The 21388-nt window shown below is 35.9% G+C and overlaps 1 protein-coding gene across 3 annotated transcripts; it reads left to right on the top strand.

Moving 5' to 3' along the window:
* The first annotated feature begins 1438 nt into the window (after window positions 1–1438).
* Window positions 1439–20821, top strand: LOC147403753 (Ran-binding protein in the microtubule-organising centre protein). 3 transcript variants are annotated; one of them, XM_086439470.1, is made up of 13 exons: window positions 1441–1833; window positions 1925–2026; window positions 5334–5414; window positions 10634–10743; window positions 10858–10993; window positions 11858–11956; window positions 12343–12463; window positions 12666–13120; window positions 13345–13527; window positions 13651–13848; window positions 16454–16777; window positions 19897–20005; window positions 20319–20821. In XM_086439470.1, the coding sequence occupies exons 1-12, from the start codon at window positions 1564–1566 to the stop codon at window positions 19987–19989; spliced, it is 2172 nt and encodes a 723-aa protein (XP_086295596.1). In that variant the 5' UTR covers window positions 1441–1563; the 3' UTR covers window positions 19990–20005; window positions 20319–20821. The 3 variants fall into 3 exon arrangements, with proteins under 3 accessions (XP_086295597.1, XP_086295596.1, XP_086295595.1); XM_086439471.1 differs by lacking the exon at window positions 20319–20821 and having other exon boundaries at window positions 1439–1833; window positions 12720–13120; window positions 19897–20175; XM_086439469.1 differs by lacking the exon at window positions 20319–20821 and having other exon boundaries at window positions 19897–20175.
* Window positions 20822–21388: the final 567 nt, after the last annotated feature.

The raw sequence follows: 21388 nt of genomic DNA, 5'->3' as shown, positions 1-21388 counted from the left end.
ATAATATTTGGGACGAATTCGGTATTTCGCCTATTGTTTTGATCGACGATAACTTGGTCATTCGGTCTCCAAAACTGACAAACGAATACTCTATTTCGCCTAATTTTTCATTCCGGATCTAATGGTATAGTCAATTTCTACAAATTATGTCTCCATCAAAAATTTACATTTTTGGCCTGAGGTGACCCCTAAACTTGATGTCGTTTTCGTTTTTGACGATAATTCGACTTCCTGATCTCCAAAAATGACAAATAAATAGTCCATGTTGAATAATTTTTCGTTATGAATCCAATGGTATAATCGAATTTTAAAAATTATTACTCTAATAAAAAGTCACTATTTTAGCCTAGTCCGACCCGGTAATCGAGGATTTTGCAACTTTTATATTCGAACTCGAATTTGAGCGTGCTTACAGGCTAAACTATGTTTTTCGATCATTTTGAATCTAATAGTGAGATCAGATTCCATTAAAAATGATCAAAAACATCCTAAAGTTTTACCCCTAAATCCCACTTTCAAGATTTTCTTAAAATTTCACTATTTATTTTTTTCTCGAGATATGAATTAAAAATTCGGGGTGTTACAAGTTATTTATTGGTTTAATCTTGGAAATCAAACTCAACTTTCTTCCTAAGCACAATAATTGTTTCGATGGAGAGTCCTTCATAAGAAAGAAAAACAAACATACACGTAAGCCATGCAAAGGAATCTCTATTGATCTTTCCAATGAGTTGTTCTTTCTTTTGATTTGAATTTACTTGATAGCCAAACGAGGCCGATGGGTGTAATGGATTTTATCTTCTCCTTGCTCAAAGATCAGACCATATGTTATGTCACGAAAAGACCTCTTGTAGGAGGAATGGCTATAGATTCTAACTATTTGCATTATTACAGTTTGATTAGTTCTTTGAGCATTGACAATCAATAGTAGCACTAGTAGTATAAAACCATGGTACAAATTCCAAGTTATTACAACAATGGGTCTTATTAACGTGTGGCCTAAAGGTACACGTAAAAGTCCATTAAACACACAATGGGAACGCATATTTGGGGATACAAAATTCAGACCCAAAGGTATATTTAATGCACTTTAATGTGTGTCTTTAGGACACATGTTAACAAAACCCTACAACAATAACACAAGCAAGTTACAACTGAATTTAGATGGAAATCCAAAGCCTAAATGTTAGGAATATGCCCCAAAGTTTCCCATCAAACAAACAAAGGTACTAAAATCTCTCTCTTATCTCCAAAAAGTTTGCAAATTGAGAATCAAGAAAAAGAAAAAGAAAAAAGAATAGAACACAAGGGATTTTATTTAAAAATTAAAGATAAGGGTATTTGAGTCATTTTACGTAATATAAAGAAAATTGAGGTCAGGGGGGTATATCATATCATAAGTTTGACAATACAGGGTATCTCAAATGTTCACAAAAATGTGGAGGGATATTTCAAAATCTCCCCCAATTTCCCCATTAAAGAGGCAAAAAACACTCAGATTTCTCTCTCGTCTCCCCAAAGCGAGAAACTGAGAATCAAAAACTAAAAAAAAAAAAATTAAAAATGGAATCGATGCCCGTGAACTGGGAAGCACTCGATGCCCTAGTTATTGATTTCGCAAAATCTGAAAACTTGATTGAAGATTCAACTATCTCTCCCTCTCCTTCTTCTCCATCTTCTCCTTCATCTTCGTCTTATCGTTCGCGTTTGTTAATTCGTCAGATTAGACAGCTGTTAGAGATCGGTGATGTTGATTCCGCCATTGATCTCCTTCGAATCCACGCGCCTTTCATCCTCGATGATCATCGACTTCTCTTTCGATTACAAAAGCAGGTAATTTTATTCATAATTCGTCTTTTTTTATTTTTTGAATTTTTGATGCAATTAAGATGAAGGGATTTTTGAATTTTTTATTTATGGGCAGAAATTTATGGAGCTTTTAAGAAGAGGGACCATTGAGGATCGAAATTCCGCCATTGAATGTCTGCGGACATCCCTTGCTCCTTGTGCTCTTGATGCCTATCCGGTATTTATCGTTCATCCCTAATCTGAATTTTTTGTGGGATTTATTTCTGCTATTTTAATGAAATCTTAGGAACTTGGGAGTATAGAATTTATCTAGAGTTTTTAATCTAGAGATTCTGGGAACAAATGGTGTTATTTTTATTTAATTTATAGTTGAAATAGAACCTAATCTATGGGTTTAATTTTTGTTATTTTGGGGAAATCTTAGAAATATGGGCATCAAGAATTTATCCTGGAGAAGGGTTTATTAATCCAGAAATTTTGTGATCAAATGGTGTTAATTTTCTTTATTTAATTTATAGTTGAAATATAAACTTTATTAGAGTATAATAGGGGAATTGCAGCCTTGCTTTTTATAGCTCAAAATGCAAATTGAGTCTAATATTTTACTTTCTGGGCATATTGTGCTTTGCCTTGGAAATTTCAGACCCATCAGTTTGGTACGGTCAGTCTACAAGATTATGGTAAAAGTTCTAGCCTCAAGCCTGAAGGAATTGTTACAAGACTTGATTGGTCCAAAACAAGGGGCTTTTGTAAAGGGAAGATAAATTCTTGATGGGGTTCTCATTGCAAACGAATGCATCAACTCTAGAGTGAAGGACACAAAAATTGTAGTAGTGGAAAAAATTGACATTCAGAAGGCATGTGACCATGTGAGTATGAATTTTTTGGAGTACATGATGGTAATTGGTAAGGATGGGCTTTGGAGAGAAATAGATTAGGTGGATTATGAAGTGTGTAACCTCAACTTCCTTCTTGATTTTAGTGAATGGGTTTCTCGCTGGCTTTTTTAGGGGTTCTAGAGAGCTGAGGCAAGGCAATCCCCTATCTCCATTTCTGTTTGTTTAAGTGACGGAGGCGTTGAGTAGATTGATCTCTAGAGCGGTTAACAAAGGGGCCCTGTTGGGGGTTAGGGTTAATGAGTTTCGGCCATCTTTAATTTGCTGATGAAAATTGTGTTTCCTGAGGAGTTAAAAGATCAGGTGAGATATTCGAGAGCTATGTTATGCTGTCTTGAGGCAATTTTTGGGTTGCACATCAACCTTCATAAAGAAAAGTTGTTTGGGGTCGAGATGACGTCTGATCTCCCAACATTGGCTGCCATTTTGGGCTGTCGTTATGATGCCCTCCCGTCCTTGTATTGAAGTGTTCCTCTAGGTGCACCTTATAGTAGCACTAGGATTTGGGTTCAGGTGTTAGAAAGATTTGGGAAGAGGCTTAGTTCTTGGAAAGCGAGGTATCTATTGAAAATGAGAAATTTGTCGCTAGCATTTTAATTTATTTGCTTGCCTTATTTTCGATCTCGAAGGTGGTGGAGACCAAAATTGATAAACTAATGAGGGACTTCTTATGGCATGATAAGGATGAGAAGCGAAAATTTCATTTGGTTAGGTGAAATGAAAATTTCAATGAGGTGGCATTACTTCTCAATCTTATTACTCCCACCATTTTGTTGAGAATGAGGAGGATCACAAAGAGTGATGTGTGAGCAAAGACAAAAGATTCATTGTTCGCTCATTCCATGAAGTGCCCTTTCATTATTTTAATTTAGCTTTTCTAGAAACTGTAATTTGGTCTCCTCTTGTCCTATCTAAAATTACCTTCTTCATTTGTTCAACTTCCCTTGGGAAAATTCTAAATCTTGATAATCTGATTAAGCGTGGCTTCTCAACGCCAAATTTGTATTTTCTTTGTAAAAATAATGGGGAATCATCTTCTAATTCAATGTCCTTTCTCCACCGGGATTTGGTCGTATTTTCTTTCTCCCTTTCAGTTGGAATGGGTATTTCCTTTGGAGGTCCTTTATTTTTTCCTAGGGTGGACTCATAATGTTTTCTCCAGTAGGAAGAGATTCTTGTGGGCTATTCTTCCCTTTGCCGTGCGTTGGGGGCTTTGAAAAGAGAGGATTAGAAGGGTGTCCTAGGGTGAAGAAAAGGTCCTTCACGAGGTGATTCTCCAATGTTTTTTTTTCGTGTGTGCGTGTGTGTGTATATATATGAATATGCGTTTTGTGTGTGTGTTCATGTTGCATATTAAAAATAATATAAAACCAAAAGTAAACACACAAATATAAAACACGATTGGGTGCCACATGATTATACAACACAAAATCCAAAATAGTGATAACTTAAAAAAAAAATTTTAAAAAGGACACTTTTTCACCATTGGGTTTAAATTTTAAAATTGGGAGTTCAATGGCAAACCATGTTGGAAGTAGATCTAGCAAAAAATGATTTTTTGTTCAATTTTATTTTTCAAATCCAATCTAGACCATGAAATCTAGAGGGCTGTGTCATTTGGACCAATGTGGCAGTCCACATGGCCCAAATGAGGACCTCGGTTTAGGCTATATATATATATATATAGATATATAGGAAAGCGTTTGGAGGCCCTAAAGAGAGCCAAACATTGTGCCAAACATTTTTCAAAATATGGGTTAGAAGTTTTGGAATGAGCTGATTTTTGGTGAGGATGATCTATTCAGCCCATTTCAAAACTTCTAACCCATACATTGAAAAAAATGTTTGACTCTCTTTAGGGCCTCCGAACGCCACCCATATATATATATATATATAACTCAAGACTTTTCAACATTGTGATAGACTTGTAACTTGCGTACATACTATCTATAAAAAATGCTTGAATTATATACAAGTGAATCGAACTATTGAACTGAGAAATGAATCATCTCTTTCTACCCTTAAGAACTAGATTTCGTTCTATAGTGGCAAACAATGAACTCGAATTCAAACTTGAACCAGGTAACATAGCCCAAAACCATCAAGTCCAGCTTTCCCATCCTAAAAAAACCTAAACCATCTTGCTTAATGGGAAAGCACTCATATGATGGTACCCTTAATTATTAGTGAATTAATACATCTAAGAGTTAATGGAAAAGAATTTCTGGAAATAAGTTCTACCAAAGCATATAATGAAATTAGGGCATTTACAAGTTTTGGTAGTATCAACAATCGAACATACCTAATTTGACTTCTAAGAATTTAGATCCGTCCAATTTTCAGGTTCCCAAACATACCTTTAACCATCTTAGATGGGGACATCGTCCTGCATCAATCTTGCTTAACAAAAAGGCACTCTTCCTTAAATCATTAGTGATTTATCACCTTTATAACTAAAACAAACAACTTTCCTGGCATAAGGTCTAACAAACCATATCCTTGTATGATTACATTAGTTCACTTGGAAAAAGGACATTTGTATGTATAATGATTAGGCGTATTTGTTTGAATCCAATTGCATCTTTGCTTCCTAGTGGGTGTTGACATGTGTTTATGCTTGTGTTTCAGGAAGCGTATGAGGAGTTTAAGCATGTCCTTCTTGCGCTCATATTTGACAAAGATGATCAGACCTCTCCCGTGGCAAATGAAGTAATCTGTATTTTATATTTCAATTGACACATTACTTTTTGGTATTATATTTTGTTAGTTTATGTTCATATTTTTCTTAGGAGTTCCAAGTTCATAATAACAAGATTGGAGTCTGCTTCATGGTGGATCATGAAGGCTCATGTACAAACTTGTAGTTTCTTTAAGAAAATAACTTGTGACTAGTGATTGAAATCCAACATCTTCCTCTAGGACACAAAAAGTATCATCTACCTCATGTGACTTAGCCAATATAGCTGTCTTATATGCCTTTGAATGTATTGTATACAAAGTGAGGAGGTTCGGTTTGTTGGTGAAACAACATTTCTATAAGTTAAGTATTAAAATAGCAAGGGCTATATGATTGCTTCCTCCATGGCCAAGTATACAAGGGTTGGTAACACGCTACTTTCTTTTTCATTGAAGGAGAAATATATTCTTAATAAGAATACCGACTGTAGGAGTCGATTTCTCATGCTTTGATGTATTTTGTAGCACCCTTGGCCCACGCTAGTACGATATTGTCCATGTGGGGTTTTACTCCGCACGGCTTTAAAACACATTGTACGAGATATGGTCAAGTTTGTTTTTATGGTCTAGTCTTCGAACTCTACTCCATCGATATAGGACTGAATTCATAACTCCCTCTACCATTCCATCCAACACAAGATGGCTCCACTTCGAACCCGTAGTTTCAGTAGCCTTTTGCTGGCCTGGTCTCGCCAGACGCACCAGTGGGATTATGACATTCTCTTCATCCACCAGGAGGAGCTATCCTTGGCTCTGATACCACTTGTAGTTCCTTTGGTTCACACCACTACGATATTGTCCACTTTGCATTTTACCTCGCATTGTTTTAAAATGTGTTGTATTAGATGGGGTCAAGCTTGCTCTTATAGTCCAGGTTCCGAACATCTACCCTGTTGATGTGGTACTAAACTCACAAGTCTCTGTGCCATTCTATCCAACACACAGGATGGCTCTACTTCAACCCCTCGATCTCATAAGCCCTTTCTTTGGCTTGGCTAGGCTCACTGGTGGGATCGTGGCACATTTGCTGGACTTACCAATTTAGGTGAAGTGTCAAATATCAAGGTTTCCATCATAGTAGTCGAGCTTGGCTTATAATGATGTTAGTTTTACTTTTTTAATTTGTTTGCTAAATATTTGTTATGAAAACTTGAAAATTGTGGACCCATTTATTGTCTCCATTTCATTATTCCGCTTATTTTTTTTGGTTGCTATTTAAGAGTTGGCAATCCTTAGCTTTTTGGGGTAGAGAGGATTCTCTAGTACCTATTTTCTTTTTTTGTTTGTTGAGGAATTTGGAAGGAGAGAAACAACTGCGAGTTCAAGGGGAAGGACCTATCGATCCAAGATCTCATTATTAGTATTGTTTGTAGAATTTAGTGTTTTTTTTTTTTTTTTTTTTGGGGGGGGGGGGGGGGGGTTGTCTTTGTTGAAGATTTTGGGTTTAAATGGGATGAGATGTGTAGATTAATTGTGTCGCTTTTGTATAGTGATGGTCATCTCAACCGTCATCAACACTTTTCTTAATAAAATTACATTTTGTACTTTCAATCATTGTAGGCTTGGCGAGCGCCTTAGTATGCCTCAAGGCGAGGCGGATCGAAGGCGCCTTAATACATGTGAGACGAGGCAGTTTAAGTGAGGCACACGAAGACGTGCACCTTGACTATGCCTTAGTCAAGACGCAAGCCGCACCAGGCGTGCGTCTCACTAAAAATGAATGGATTTATTCAGTTAAGACACTAATTTCAGATTTGATTGTATACTTTATACACACAAAATAAAATTTATTTGGAAAGTTCAACTTTTTACCATTAAAAATATTGAATTTTACATTTAGTGATTTTTACTCAGCCCAAGCCCATTCGGACTTAGTTGCTCGATAAGGGTATTGAGCTAGTTCAAGGTTGAGTCCACCTTTTTATGGTTTGGTTAGTGCTCAATCAAGCATGACCAGAACCCACCCATTGATAGTCATAGTTGTTGTTCTGTCATAGCAGCAACAGCACATGTTGATCTATTTTTACTTTTTTGTCTTCCCTTCTTTTTTTTTTCTCCTTATTCCTTTCTAGTTTTTCTTTTACTATTGATCATTCTTCCTCTTGAAGTGTTGAATGCTTTAACTTGTTTGTAAAAACTCACATTTGTACATGTTATAAGTGTTAAATATCTAGAACACACCTTTCACTATTTACTAATTTAATTTTTATAATTTAATTGTGCCTTACTTTACTTAGGCGTGCGCCTCGCCTTGCGCCTTAGGCACTAGGAGGCCTTTGCACCTTAAGTGCGCCTTTCGCCCTTCACTACACTGCTTTCAATTTTTTTATTCTTTTTTTAAGTGGGTAAAATTTAAAGTTAGCAGAAAAAAGAAGTAATTTTAAGCATGGTAAAAGATGAAATTCTAAATCTTGGCAGTTATAAATGAAAAAAATGCAATGGTCAAATAATAACATAAGTAGTTTTCATAATGATTTGCAGAACATCCTATGCTTGTTCAGGGATCCTTTCATGCATTGTGTCAGATATCAAGGAAAATCCATTCTGGTTTCAAATGGGACTTTTCTTCTGATGAATAAATGGATTACTTTTTCAATTTTTGGCAATGTTATTTTGTCCTGTGGTGTCAAATGAATAGGATCCATATAAACCAAAGTTTACTCTTTTAGAGTGCTACCAAATTTAGAATATTCAATTCATCTAATTGACTGGAGTTTGATGGTTCTTTGGATTTATTTTTTTGATAAATATAAATTATATAAATTGAAAGGCAAACGGGAGGCTGAGGTAGCCCCCAAACAACAAGACTAGAAAACAACAAGAAAAGAGAAAGAAAGCAAAATAACACGCCCTACTTGGGACTACAATCCACACATGTTATCCCAATTAAAAACAAAGTCTTGAAAACACACTCCCTCAAAGTCTCTATTCAACTTTGACCAAAGGAAGAGCAAACCCAAGATCTCCAAGATCACAGTGTGAGACGAGCTCTCCTTGCTATGAAAAACCCTGTTATTGCGTTCTCTCCAAAGACCCCAAGCAATTGCAAATGGCAGGATAGCCCATAGAAGCTTCTTTCTAGAATCAAATATATTTAAACTCCAACCCTCCACAAGCGCCAAAAAATATGAAGGAAGTACCAAATCCATCTGGAAACGGGATAAGAAAAACATCCAAATACCTCGAGTAAAAGGACAATGAACAAGTATGTGGTTTATAGACTCCCCGTCCCTAGAACAAAGAAAGCAAAAATTTGGAGTAATCCACCCTCGATAGATCAAATTATCCAAGGTGAGGATTCTTCCCAATGAGACCAACCAAAGAAAGAAAGACACCTTAGAGGGGACAGGAACGGACCAAACAATGGATGGAAGGGCATAAATCTCACCCTCCGGCAACAAGCAATAATAGAATGACTTAACAGAAAATTTCTTATCCTTAGCCTTGAGCCATTCCCTTCTATCTGGCTCGTTCTCTCTTAATTGAGTCGAATTGAGGAGATCTAGAAGAGATGTAACATTTGTCAATTCCCAATCGTTAAAGTACCTCCTAAAACCCAGATCCCAAGAGTCCGTGTTCCCATCCCGAATCAGACATTGTCTTACTGAACTATTTTTTTTCAACGAGCAAGCGTACAAGGATGGGAATTGAGTAGACAGAGTTGAAGTTCCACACCATAAATCCTCCCAAAATCTGACCTTGTCCCCCGTCCCAACTTTGTATCTGATTCCCCTTTCAAACTTCTCGGCAACCTTCATAATACCTCTCCACACGTTACAGCCATAAGTCCCTGTGGGTTCTCCACTATACCACCCAAATCTTTTCTCTTCATATTTTGCCTTAATCACTTTCCTCCACAAGTTATCTCTTTCTTCCCCGAATCTCCATAGCCACTTGCCCAGGAGAGCTTTATTAGTTAGTCTTAGCCCCCGAATCCCCAGACCTCCATTCTTCTTAGGAGTGCATACTATCCTCCAATTCACCAAATGATACTTTTTACCGCCATTATTGTCATTCCACAGAAAATTCTTCATAAGTCTTTCAATCCTAACCTCCACAGATTGTGGCATCGAAAACATGGATAAAAAATAAATCGGAATACTCGTTAAAGTACTCTTAATCAACGTTACCTTACCCCCTTTTGAGAGGTATTTAGCTTTCCAGGTACTCAATTTCTTTTCCATTTTCTCGATAACTCCCTCCCAAATGTTTTTACTGCAATACGGAGCCCGTAGAGGTAAGCCTAAATAGGACGAAGGAAGCATGTCACTCCTGCACCCCAAAGTGGTAGCTAAAACCTGAAGACCCTGCACCTCACCAACCCCAAACAACTTGCTTTTCTGCAGATTGACGTGTAAACCTGAAATTGCTTCAAAGCAACACAATAAAACCTTAAGCACTCTCACTTATTCTCTAGAAGGATCTAAGAAAACTAAGGTATCGTCAGCGAATTGCAAGTGTGATATCAACGGGCCCTCACTGGATACTCTAAAACCGGATAATCTCCCTATCTCCACCCCCCTCCTAAACAGTTTTCCCAAGGCTTCTGTCACAATCAGAAATAAAAATGGGGATAATGGGCAAATTCTTAGTTTAGTTTAGTTTAGTTTGGATTTATACTTAGTTTAGTTTCATCATTTTAATCTTTCAAATTCTTCTGTGAAATTATGGGCAAAACTTCTGGAAGTGTTCCATATTTCTGAGTTTCGGATCACTTCTGAAAAAATTGGTAGGCAGAGGAAAATAATGGAGTCATTATTCGACCCCGAGTGCATTGTTCATGCCCTAAACATAGTTTGACCATCTGGAACATGTAATATGTTCTTCACTTAAAATTTTCTGTTGCATGTCTTGATGCTTTGGATACCACACTTGAAACAGTTGTTTGGTGTTACTAATGGCTACTTTATTTCTCATTTGTCTTTCCAATATTTTTTCATTCTGTAATATACCTTTTGTGCTTTTTCTTTTCTTTTCATGGATTCATTGCGTAGATTTATTTATTAAATGATTGGAGATTACTTTTTATCATTTTAGATCTAATCTCAGCCGATCAGTTTTTTAGATAAGCAATGCAATTAATGTGCTTGATGTTCATGAAGTTGTATTATATGGGCATTTATCCGGGATGAGACTTCCTGTAGCAGTTGTAGTTACTAGATGGATTATCTTACATGTTATATCTGTTTCAGTGGTCTGAAAGGCGGAGGTTCGACATTGCTGGATTATTATCATCTGTTCTAAGAGCTTACCTGAATGCATATGACCCGTTTTTTTCAATGACATTGAGATACTTGATAAGGTCATTCATCAGCTTTAGTTTTCTCCATTTTAGATAATATCAAACATGATAATATTTACATTTGTTATCGACCTCCAGTTGGTAACTCCTCAGTCTTTTCCCAATAATGTGCAGCATACACAAAGGATTTTGTTTTCGTGAAGGTGTTCCATCACCCATCTCAGATCTCACCGAGAGGTTGCTTCTTGAAGAACGTGACCCGCCTCCAATTCCCCAGGAAAGCCTGTATGAGGCACCTCCTTTTGATGAGGTGCGGTTTCTTATGTTAAACCATAGTAACAAAAAATGGCGTTTTTTTTATTGTTATTTATTGTTGAAAAAAATAAACGCGTTTAAAACACGTCTTATACCTCTGGCGATTAAAACGATAAAAAATGCGTTCTTTTGAAAAACTCTCGTTTTTTTACGTTTTCAACCCCCCCACCACACACAAAAAAAAATTAAAAAACTAAAACCAAATACCTTCTTTGTACTCTTATGGTTGTTTTTTATTTTATTCATGAATGTTGTTTAATGTGGGAGTTGATACATAATAGAATTTGGTGATTCATAAATGTAGAAATATGAGGATACCGATCAAAAAAATATGAGATTTGATGCTAATATCTTGATGTTGTAGTTTTCAAGTTTTTGTAATATTGTATTATTTTGATAAAAAATATACTAATGAGTAAACCTTTTTAGCATTCTTTTTGATCGGTAAGCACGTTTTTAATGAGTTCAATAACTTGGTGCTGGCGGGATTTGAACCCAGGTCTCTGATATCATCGCCCAAAGACTTTACCAACTAAGCTAGCTGGCACCTACAGACTTTTTTAGCATCATACATATATAATTTTATTTGAGCACATTTTATATTGAAAACATAGAATAAATTAAAATAAATGTCCAATGGATTATTTTATATACACAATTTTAGAATTTTTAATCTATTTTTTTATTTTGTATGTTTCATACTTTTTTCTCTCCCCCCAACCTTTTTTTCCCCTTTTTTTCTGAAGTTTTCCCTTGCCATTTTAAACCAGTACTCCGACTTTGTGACTATGTGTTAAACTTGTTTGTCTAGGGATTTCTAAGATATGTTTCATCACGTCTTGTTTGCTTTCAAACTCAGGTTGATATACAAGCCCTTGCTCATGCTGTGGAACTGACAAGACAAGGTGCAGTTGATAGCTTGCGCTTTTATAAAGGCGATCTATTCCAGGCATTTCAGGTTCTCTATCAATTTTTTATCAATACAATCTTTAGGTCCGTTTCTTGTTACATGTTCATCTAGTAGTGGGCTACCACAAGGATTGATTTGAGATACCCCTGTATTTTCATACAAATGACATACAACCCTTGATTTTGGCCTACAATGGAAGACTAACTGAAAATGACCCAAGGGCCCACATCTTCTGGCCAAAACTCTTTCTCCCCCAGATCCTTCATCTTCAAGCTCTTGAACCTTGAGGGTGAATTAATTCTCCGACTGTTTTCAAATTCATTTTGTTATCTTGAATTCTTAAGATTTATTTTATGTGTTTCTTTATTATTGTGTTTGGATGAATGGAATTTTTACTCTTGTCAAATTCTTCATGTCATGGTTGTCTGTCTCAGAATGAGTTATGCCGGATGAAACTGGATGTTGCTGTGCTTGATGAGCTTGTTCATGAATATTGTATTTATAGAGGAATTGTAGACGGTGGCCTTACATCATCTTCTCTTGACATTTTGTCAGGTATGCCATATGCTTATTTATTTAGAGAGATTCCATTGCCACACCAACTTTTGCTAACAGTACCCCAAGATGGGTGCTAATTCTTGGTGATTTACATATGAATTGGGGCAGTGTGGTAATATAACCTCTCTTTATTTTTATTCCAGTGCAATTATTTTGAACGCTTTCCGTTGCTTACAAAATTATATTTTGATTTCTCTAGCACCAAGCATACAAACCCATGGCAGATCCTTACCTATGTGTCAACCGAATCCAGGGAACAATTCATCAGGAGTTTTTTCTTGTTTAGACATGGACTGTGGAACCAGTAGACACATTGATGGCGTAACGTCCATTTGTAATTCTGATGTGGATGCCTCTCAAGCAAGTACTGCTGAGGCCATGAGCAGACAAGGGACTGATGTTGAATTACGATCTGCATGTGAGGTGACGAGCAACCACGAGGATTGCACTACTAGTCAGAGACATCATCCTGAATATGGTCGAGGGTTCCAAAGAAACAGAAGTCATGTAAGTGGAGAGAGGAGCAGACGTAAGAGGTGGAGAGGGAGGATTGAGAAGGTAGAAGTTGCTGACTTTCCTTCTACTGCTACCAGTAAGCAAGACCCTCTCACTTCTGCTCAAGTTACCGGCACAAATACATTGGAGGAACAACAGGTACCCAATTAGTAAAACAAGGGCTTGACACTGTAGAGATATTCTATTGCCAAACCAACTTTTGCTAATGCCACTCCAATTCATATGTAAATCACGAAAAAATTAGCACACATCTTGGGTGGCATTAGCAAAAATTGGTGTGGCAATATAAGCTCTAAAAAAATGGATTTATCTTAATGCGTCATCGGGCTATATTGTTAATTGGAAAATTTGTTGTTCTCTAGGTCTCTGTAAAACATTCTGCTGTAGAGATTGTCAACAGCATGGAGGATAACAAGTATGACTTTGTGCTAGACATGAAGGATTTAGCTAGTAAGGGAATGGCTTCGGAGGTTGTGGAGGAAATAAATTCAACAGATACAAACTTTTTTTTGCAAAATCCGATTCTGCTATTCCAACTTAAGCAGGTAATTGTAGTGGTACCACACTTATTCAGAAAAGCAAGAAAATTAATGGAAAAAAATGTTTCCATAATGATAACAGAATAATTGGCGGAATCTGAAAATTCTAAACCTCTATTGTGGCATCAGGTTGAATTTCTTAATTTGGTCAACTGTGGTGATCATTCTGGGGCTCTGAGGGTCGCATGTTCTCACTTAGGTCCTTTGGCAGCAAGCAATCCAACTTTGTTGAAACCTTTGAAGGAGACTTTGTTGGCTTTGCTCAGACCTAATGAAGATTCTCTTGCAAAAGGCATACCTTTATCTGTTCTCGCAACTTCCCTACAGGTTATTTATCCTAGTTAATATGATTTTAGCATAAATTACTTGTGTGCTCATTTTTGTATTCCATTTTCTATATCAACTTACCGACAAATTTGGCTGCATGAAGGTTATACTTATGAGGCAAACAGCTTGCTTAGCTTGCTTTTGTATAGAAATGTGAGATACATTTACAATTTAAAACGATTTATCTTAGTTGAGCTTAATTTTGAACATGACCAATCAGTCCTAATTTTACAATTCCTTCCTTTCTATATTCGTTAAGCTTTTATGTTTCCTCTGTATCAAGTTACCAGAAAGACGCATTGACTTGCTGCTCATATGTGTTCAACTGCCCCATATTCTCTGGAGCTTGACTACTACTTAATTTCAATGAAAACATCACTAACCATTCAAGATATCAGATGCTATTATGTTGTCAAAGAAATCCTAACTAGTCACTTGGTAATGAACAATATTCATTTTTGAGTATTGTACATAACACAATGGAATAATGACATACTAAATCTCTCCCTATCTGTATATATCACAGCATGTGTTGGAATCTTTCCACCCTTATGGGTGAGGGGGGAGTGTTGAGTCTATATTTTCCTTTACTCTCGGGTGTCTCATACTCCAGTTAATGTTATCAAAAGACCGATCTGTTGGAGAAGGAGATGGTTGGTTGGTTAACGGTTTATGCATTATTGAATATTTGTATTCTTGACTTCTTTTATTCTTGTTACTAAATGACTAAATTTAATCAATTAAATCCAATTTGGAAAATGAAAGTTACACAAATATATTATTCTAGGTTTGTTTTAAATTTTTTTGTAATTTTTCTTCTTTTGAATTTCTAACATTGCTTCCCTTTTTTTTTTTCTTTTTTTTGAAAGAAAAATTATTTTGTGCCATATGTGATTTCGCGTATGTGCACACCGTATGCTGGTCTCATATGGTATTTTTTGATAACATTGATTACTGGTATTCTTTCTTTATGGTTCAGAAATTTGCTAACTTGGTCTTTCCTCATTTTGATTCAACAATTGTTTTAATAGAAAATTAGGGTAATAGTGGGGACAAACTTGAATTGACAGAAGACATGGATTTAGAAAGAAGATTTGATTAACTGATCTCAATTTTTTGGGATAAGGGTTTGATGATGCTGATGCTGATGTTGGGGAAGAGACTTGAAATGAACATCGTTTGATTAAATTGTCGAAGGACAGGTGTCTAGAACTTTCAAGAAGTTATAGTGTATTGAGTGTTGTTCTTTTAGGATGGAAGAAGATTGTGAAATCAGTTCCTTGAAGATAAACCTAAGTTCTGGTGCCATTAATGTGTATCAATGCTTATGTAGTTCGAAAAGTTCACGAGTCTTTTATTTTTTCGTTTCTTCTTCTTTCTTTTCTTTTATTCTTCTGACTGAAGAACCAAGGTTTCTGAATGGTACATAAGGTTTTAGGATGGAAGAAAGTCTTGTCTTCTCGAAAAGTAGTTGTTTCTAGGTTGAACGGGATTAAGATCTCTTGGGCCTCTTTTTCCTGTCATACATTTGGTTTCTTCGGTCATTGGCCATATGACCTATAAGACCTACTACTCGGGGCACGTGGCATTCTACCCTAACTTGAAGAATATTTGTGGAAATTTTTTCAAGTCACGAGTCCCTTTGTTTCCTATGTAATAGGATGTTGCATCAAAATGGAGAATATATTTGTTTTAATGGTGAAAGACTAATATATTAAGTGGTGAACATAAAGAAAATTCATGGGGCCAAGGAAGAAAGACTTAAAAACTGAATCTCTAGTTTTTTTTTTTTGATAGGCAGAACAAAATATATTAGTGAAGAGGTTGAGATGACCATCTAGAGAAAAGCACATAAAATAAAAAGATACAAAACAACAAGAACATTACAAAGGGCATAAAACATCCCATTCAAAGAAAACCCCTCTAAAAGCACCACTCCTTTACCTGAACAGCATACCTAATATGTTCAAAACCAACTCTTGAAAGGCCTTTCAACATCCGAAAAAGTTCTCCTATTCCTTTCCAACCAGATGCCCCAGCAAATTGCATAAGGAAGCAAGTCCCTTATGTGTCATAATCTGCAACCGACTTCGCCTTTCATTTGCGAGAAGCACCTTATAGGCAAAGCAGATTGTTCTGTAAAAATTCACGAGGTCAAGGAAGAAATACTAGATAACTGAATCTCTAGTTAAAAGCTGTTTGTATAAACCCTCACGTGTCATAATCCGCAACCGACTTTGCCTTTAATTTGAGAGAAGCACCTTATAGGCAAAGCTGATTGTTCTGTCAAAATTCACGAGGCCAAGGTAGAAAGACTCGATAACTGAATCTCTAGTTAAAAGCCATTTGTACAAACCCTCGTGTCATTCGGCAATCGACTTTGACTTTCATTTGTGAAAAACACCTTATAGGCAGAGCTGATTGTTCTATAGGAATTTCGGAGACCTTTGTTTGATCACCTCACTAAAGTGATTTCTCTAATATGTTTGAACTTTCTTTGAATGTAACCTATTTTTCTATCAGCAGGACTGATGCAACTCTTTTAAGATTATGGATTTTTTTTTTTTGGGTCAACACTTGTTTGAAAATTCTTGATCCCATGTAGGTTGCAATGGGTAGGAGGCTTGGTGTCAAAGAACCGCAGCTTATGAAACTAATGAGAGCTACACTTCACACGCATAATGAGTGGTTCAAGCTTCAAAAATGCAAAGACCGCTTTGAAGGGATTTTGAAGATTGACTTGTTGAAAGAAATTAATACACCTTTACAGCTTGATGAAATGTCCAAGACGAATACAGATATTTGCACCCCAGGATCGTCTCAGGTAACCGTTTCATCAAGCAACAGAATGCAAGAAGATGGTAGCAGTCCAACTCATGTGTCACTTGGAGATGTTATCTGTGATGAAACTGCAATAATTAAAGTTATGGTGAGTTCTAATAATGGTTGTTTCCTTTCGAGTTTGGTACTTTTTTTTTTCTGGGTCTGGATCTTTTGTTTGCTCATAATATCCATACCAATTCAAAGTTGAACAAACTGAACTTGTTACCCCCCAAAAATAAAATTGGAGGGGTATTATTAAATTTTTTTGAAGTTGAGGGGGGTAAAAGATGAAAAACAACAAAATGGGTTAAAGGGGTAAAAAAGGGAAATATAGTAAAGTTGAGGGGGTGAAGAGGAAAGATAATAAAGTGGGCCCTACAAAAATTGTAGTTTGATGGGAGGTTTATTTCACAAAACTGTAGCTGGATGGGAGGTTTATTCTCCCCCACACCTACCCACAAAAAAATAAAATAAAGTAGCAAAGTGGGCCCTACACTTGTATTTCATTATATACTAGAGTTTGCCTATGCCTACGGCATGGGCATCCTCTTTGGGGGGTTAAGGGGTAAAAGAGGAAAAATGGACCCTACAAAACAATAGCTTGATGGGAGGTTTATCCCCCCCACACGGGAAAAAAAAAGAAAAAAAAAAAACAGTAGCAAAGTGGGCCCTTCCGTTGCGTTATATCTATATATATATATAATTTTTTTTTTAACTTAATGTTTATATTGTTTTGGTTATATATATATAATTTTTTTTTTTTACGTAATGTTTATATTGTTTTGGTTTATAAACAAGGCCCACATCTTGCAGATTAATCCTCCATTAACTCAGAGGCCCTGATACCTTAGTGAAGTCTGCTATCATATTAGCACACTGCTATTTTCATTATTTGTTACATCTATTTTAGACCATTAGTTTCTCATACTGAATTACAGCCTCAAACTCTAGAAGACCAGAATTTGCATGTATATTTTTAATCATATTTGTATGGTGTCTAGAAGAATACAACCAATAAATTAATGACAAAACTGCATTTGTTCCTAGAATTACTTGGCTCATTACATATAGAGCTAAAGAAGATATGGGGATGTCCAGTTAGAAAATGAGCCTAATGGAATCGTAAGGTTTGTGTTGGCTTGGTAAGAGATCAAGAAGTTATGGGAATTTAATCTACTTTCATAAAGTCGTTTATTAGACGTATTGAACGAGAGGATCTTGAGTCCATTCAAAATTAAGAACTAGGTGGAGGGTTTCATTGAAATGTACTAAATTTCGATTCTGGTATTTATCTCGCTCAGCCATGAAATGGAAAATTTTCCATTTGTGTGGAAATATATCCAACTTTCACGAAAATGTTGTGGATGATTGAAATAGCGATAAAATGTTTATTGAAAGTATAGGAAATAAATAAACAGCCATATGAAATGTGGAAATGAAGATCAACAATGTTTTGCTACACGTAGGTATAGGAAAGTTCTTGTAGGGTTATTTTGGGTAATTAATATTTATTTAATGGCCCTTTACAACAAGTCTCTCTTTCTTTGTATTTTCTAAGATGTATGAAATAAATATGTGTGAGTGGAGAATAAAGACAACACGTCTTCCCTGATGTGAATGCCTTTTTTTGCACGGTGAATTGGGAGAAGTGTATTTGCTTCCTCTTCTCGGTTTCAAGTGCTCTTTTACTGGATGAGAAGTATGCAAACTGAAGAAGACATTGTATGACTTAAAAACAATCTCTTAGACCATGGTTTGAGAGATTTCACTATACTATGGTGAATAACGGCTACAAACAGAGTTAGATTGACCACACTCGTTTCATCAAGCACCACTGCAACAATAAAATTACAGTTATTGTTTATGTCGACGGCGTTGTAGTAACTAGGACCAAACAAGATGAGATAAGAAAATTAGAAGGTCAATTAGCAAAGGAATTTGAAATTATGGGTCTTGGTTAGCTGAGCTACTTTTTTGGGGTTGAAGTTGCTAGGTCCGCTAATGATATTTTTATTTCCTAGTGAAATATATTCTCACCCTTCTCCAAGAGATAAATATGATGGGATCAAAACCCTATGATACTTTTGGTGGAGCCAACGGTCAACACCTCATTGGTGAAGACAAATATCAGAGACTTGTTGGTCGCCTTATCTATCTCTCCCTGACTCAACCAGACATTACATATGCAGTCAGTGTGATAAGTCAGTTTATTATGTTCCGACTACAACACATTTGGATGTTGCATATAGAATTCTCAGTACCTAAAGTCCACCTTAGGAAAGGGGCTGTTGTACATTCATCATGGTAGCTTGTGAGTTTAAGCTTATATTGTTGCGAATTGGGCAGAATTAGTGTCATATAGGTGTCCCACTTCAAGGTATTGTACATTTGTGGGTGGGATCCATATCACATGGTGAAGTGAAAAATAGACTGGCTGCAAGATTTAATGTAGAAGTTGAGTTTAGGCCTTTGGCTCATGGAGTGCATGAACTACTTTGGCTTAAAATCCTTCTAGCAGAATCCTATGCATTTGTATAGTTGTCTATTATTCATAATCCGGTACAACATGATAGAACCAAACACATTGAGGTGGACCAGTACTTCAGCAAAGAGAGATTGAAAATTAGACACATCTGCACACCATTTGTCAATATTGGATATCAGTTGCCTGGTATTTTGAGTTCTAAGGATTTGATAGTCCTCCGATCTATAGAATTGTTAGCAAGTTGGGCATGAGTAATATCTACACCATTTTTAGCGGAAGTGCAAAGCTCACATAGGGGTATTTTGGGTAGTTAGTGCTTATCTAATTCTATTGTAATAAGTATCTTCCTTGCGTATTTTCTAGGACATATGAAATACATTATGTGTGAGTGGAGAATAGATCCTCCACACTTTTTCCATCAAGTTGTCTTCTCTCTCCAAAATCCCAACCCTAGAAACCTACCGTTGGTGCAAGTATTTGAGAGCCCAAAAAATAAAAAAAAAGAAAGGAAAAGAGAATAATAAAGGCATACTAACTACATACATCTTAGTATGTAAAACATTAAATGAACAAACTGTTAAATATTCATGCTTTATTATTCAAAATAATTGTATTTTGGCTGAGTGCCATATGAATTCTTCCCTTCTTTCTTGATCTTTTTGGCTGATGGTTGAAGGATTCTACTTGTGGTATTGAAACTTAATTCGTTTGCTCCCTTGTCTTGTTCTGGATTGGTGCAGGAATTTCTTGCTTTGCCAAGAGCAGATGCTATCCATCTTCTAGCCGAATACAACGGGAATGCCGAGGCCGTCATACAACATATGTTCGCATAGCAAATCTTGTGCAACTGTAATTCAATCAATAATCTCTATTTAATTATTTTATTATTCAGAAACATTATTTTATTCAATTGGTGCCATAGCACTTTTCATGTAGATATGTACACAGCTCATGTGTAGGATAAGAACAGATCCTTGTATAATCCCTTGTAAAACTACTTGGACATTTTTTTTGTCTTCCTTTCCTTGTCGAATAACACAGCTTTGATGATTCCACTGACAAAAAAATAAATAAATAAATAAATTAAAAATATTGATTGATATGAGCTCTCCTATAACTCATTTTCATAGTTTTTGAAGAACCTGAATTTGATTAAATACAGGGAAAAGCATCTGGTGAGATCAATGGGGTTCATCTTTCCAAGTGTCAGCCCTTGACTAAAAGATGAGTGATAAACTTCATGGAAGTTTAGAAAATTTTCCCTAGAAATGAAAAATAAACTGCCCAAGAATTTTTTTCTTGAATCTAATTTTATTTTATTTTTATAAATTTTCTGAAGAAAATATTTCCAATTTTAATCCAGAACATACAGGAACGATTGCAGACTCATCAGATGAGGCATGCATGTTCACTATCAGGGCTTTCAATGGATTATCAGACCTTCTGATTCAATCATGTCCCGATCGGATAAAATGTGAGAAATTTAAGTAAATTATATTATATGTTGTTTAAGTATATGGATTATGAAGTTTGTCTATATTTTGTATATGAGAGAGGAAGTCGGATTTGATAAAAAATCTGACCCGACAAGGATTTGATCCGATTCTCATTGATTCAGTAGTGAACACAACCTCTATCCCATTCGACCGTTCCCAGATTAATCCTGATCAAATCTGCACCTCATCCATTGATAGCGCTGATCAAATCTCTGTTTTCCCTCTCCATCTCAACAGTTAGTTTGATTCTCTGCTTCAAACCTCGTTTTTGTACGTGGTTATTGTGTAGATGACTCGTTCTGTGGACAGTGGACTATGGTTTTAAAACTCAAAAACTCAACTCGAATGCCCAATCAAGTCAAGTTAATGCCTCGTGAGTTGATTCTAAGAGTCAAAATATATATATATATATATATATAATTTATGAGGTCGGGAACTTGGGACAACTGTTTGTTGAAACATTTTTTTACTATGCTCAGATGCCACCCATGTTATACAAGATCCAAAAGCTTTGGACAGTCACAGTACTGTAAAAATGGATGACATCAGGACCCAGTGTAGTAAAAAAATAACATTTAAAGAAACAATTAAATTATCCCTTGATCCTGAAAATAATTTAGAGTATTTTGAAATCAAAGATAATATTTGTCTTTTTTATTCTTTACAAAAATATAAAATATAACTGCATAATTCGGTCAAATTTTTAGCAATCAATTGCTTATTAAATCTGTTTCGG

Source organism: Akebia trifoliata, chromosome 4, assembly GCF_017979445.1.
Source record: "Akebia trifoliata isolate Shusen 1 chromosome 4, ASM1797944v1, whole genome shotgun sequence".
NCBI lineage: Eukaryota > Viridiplantae > Streptophyta > Magnoliopsida > Ranunculales > Lardizabalaceae > Akebia > Akebia trifoliata.
The sequence above is the reverse complement of the archived record's forward strand: the minus strand, read 5'-3'. Positions and strand labels throughout refer to the sequence as shown.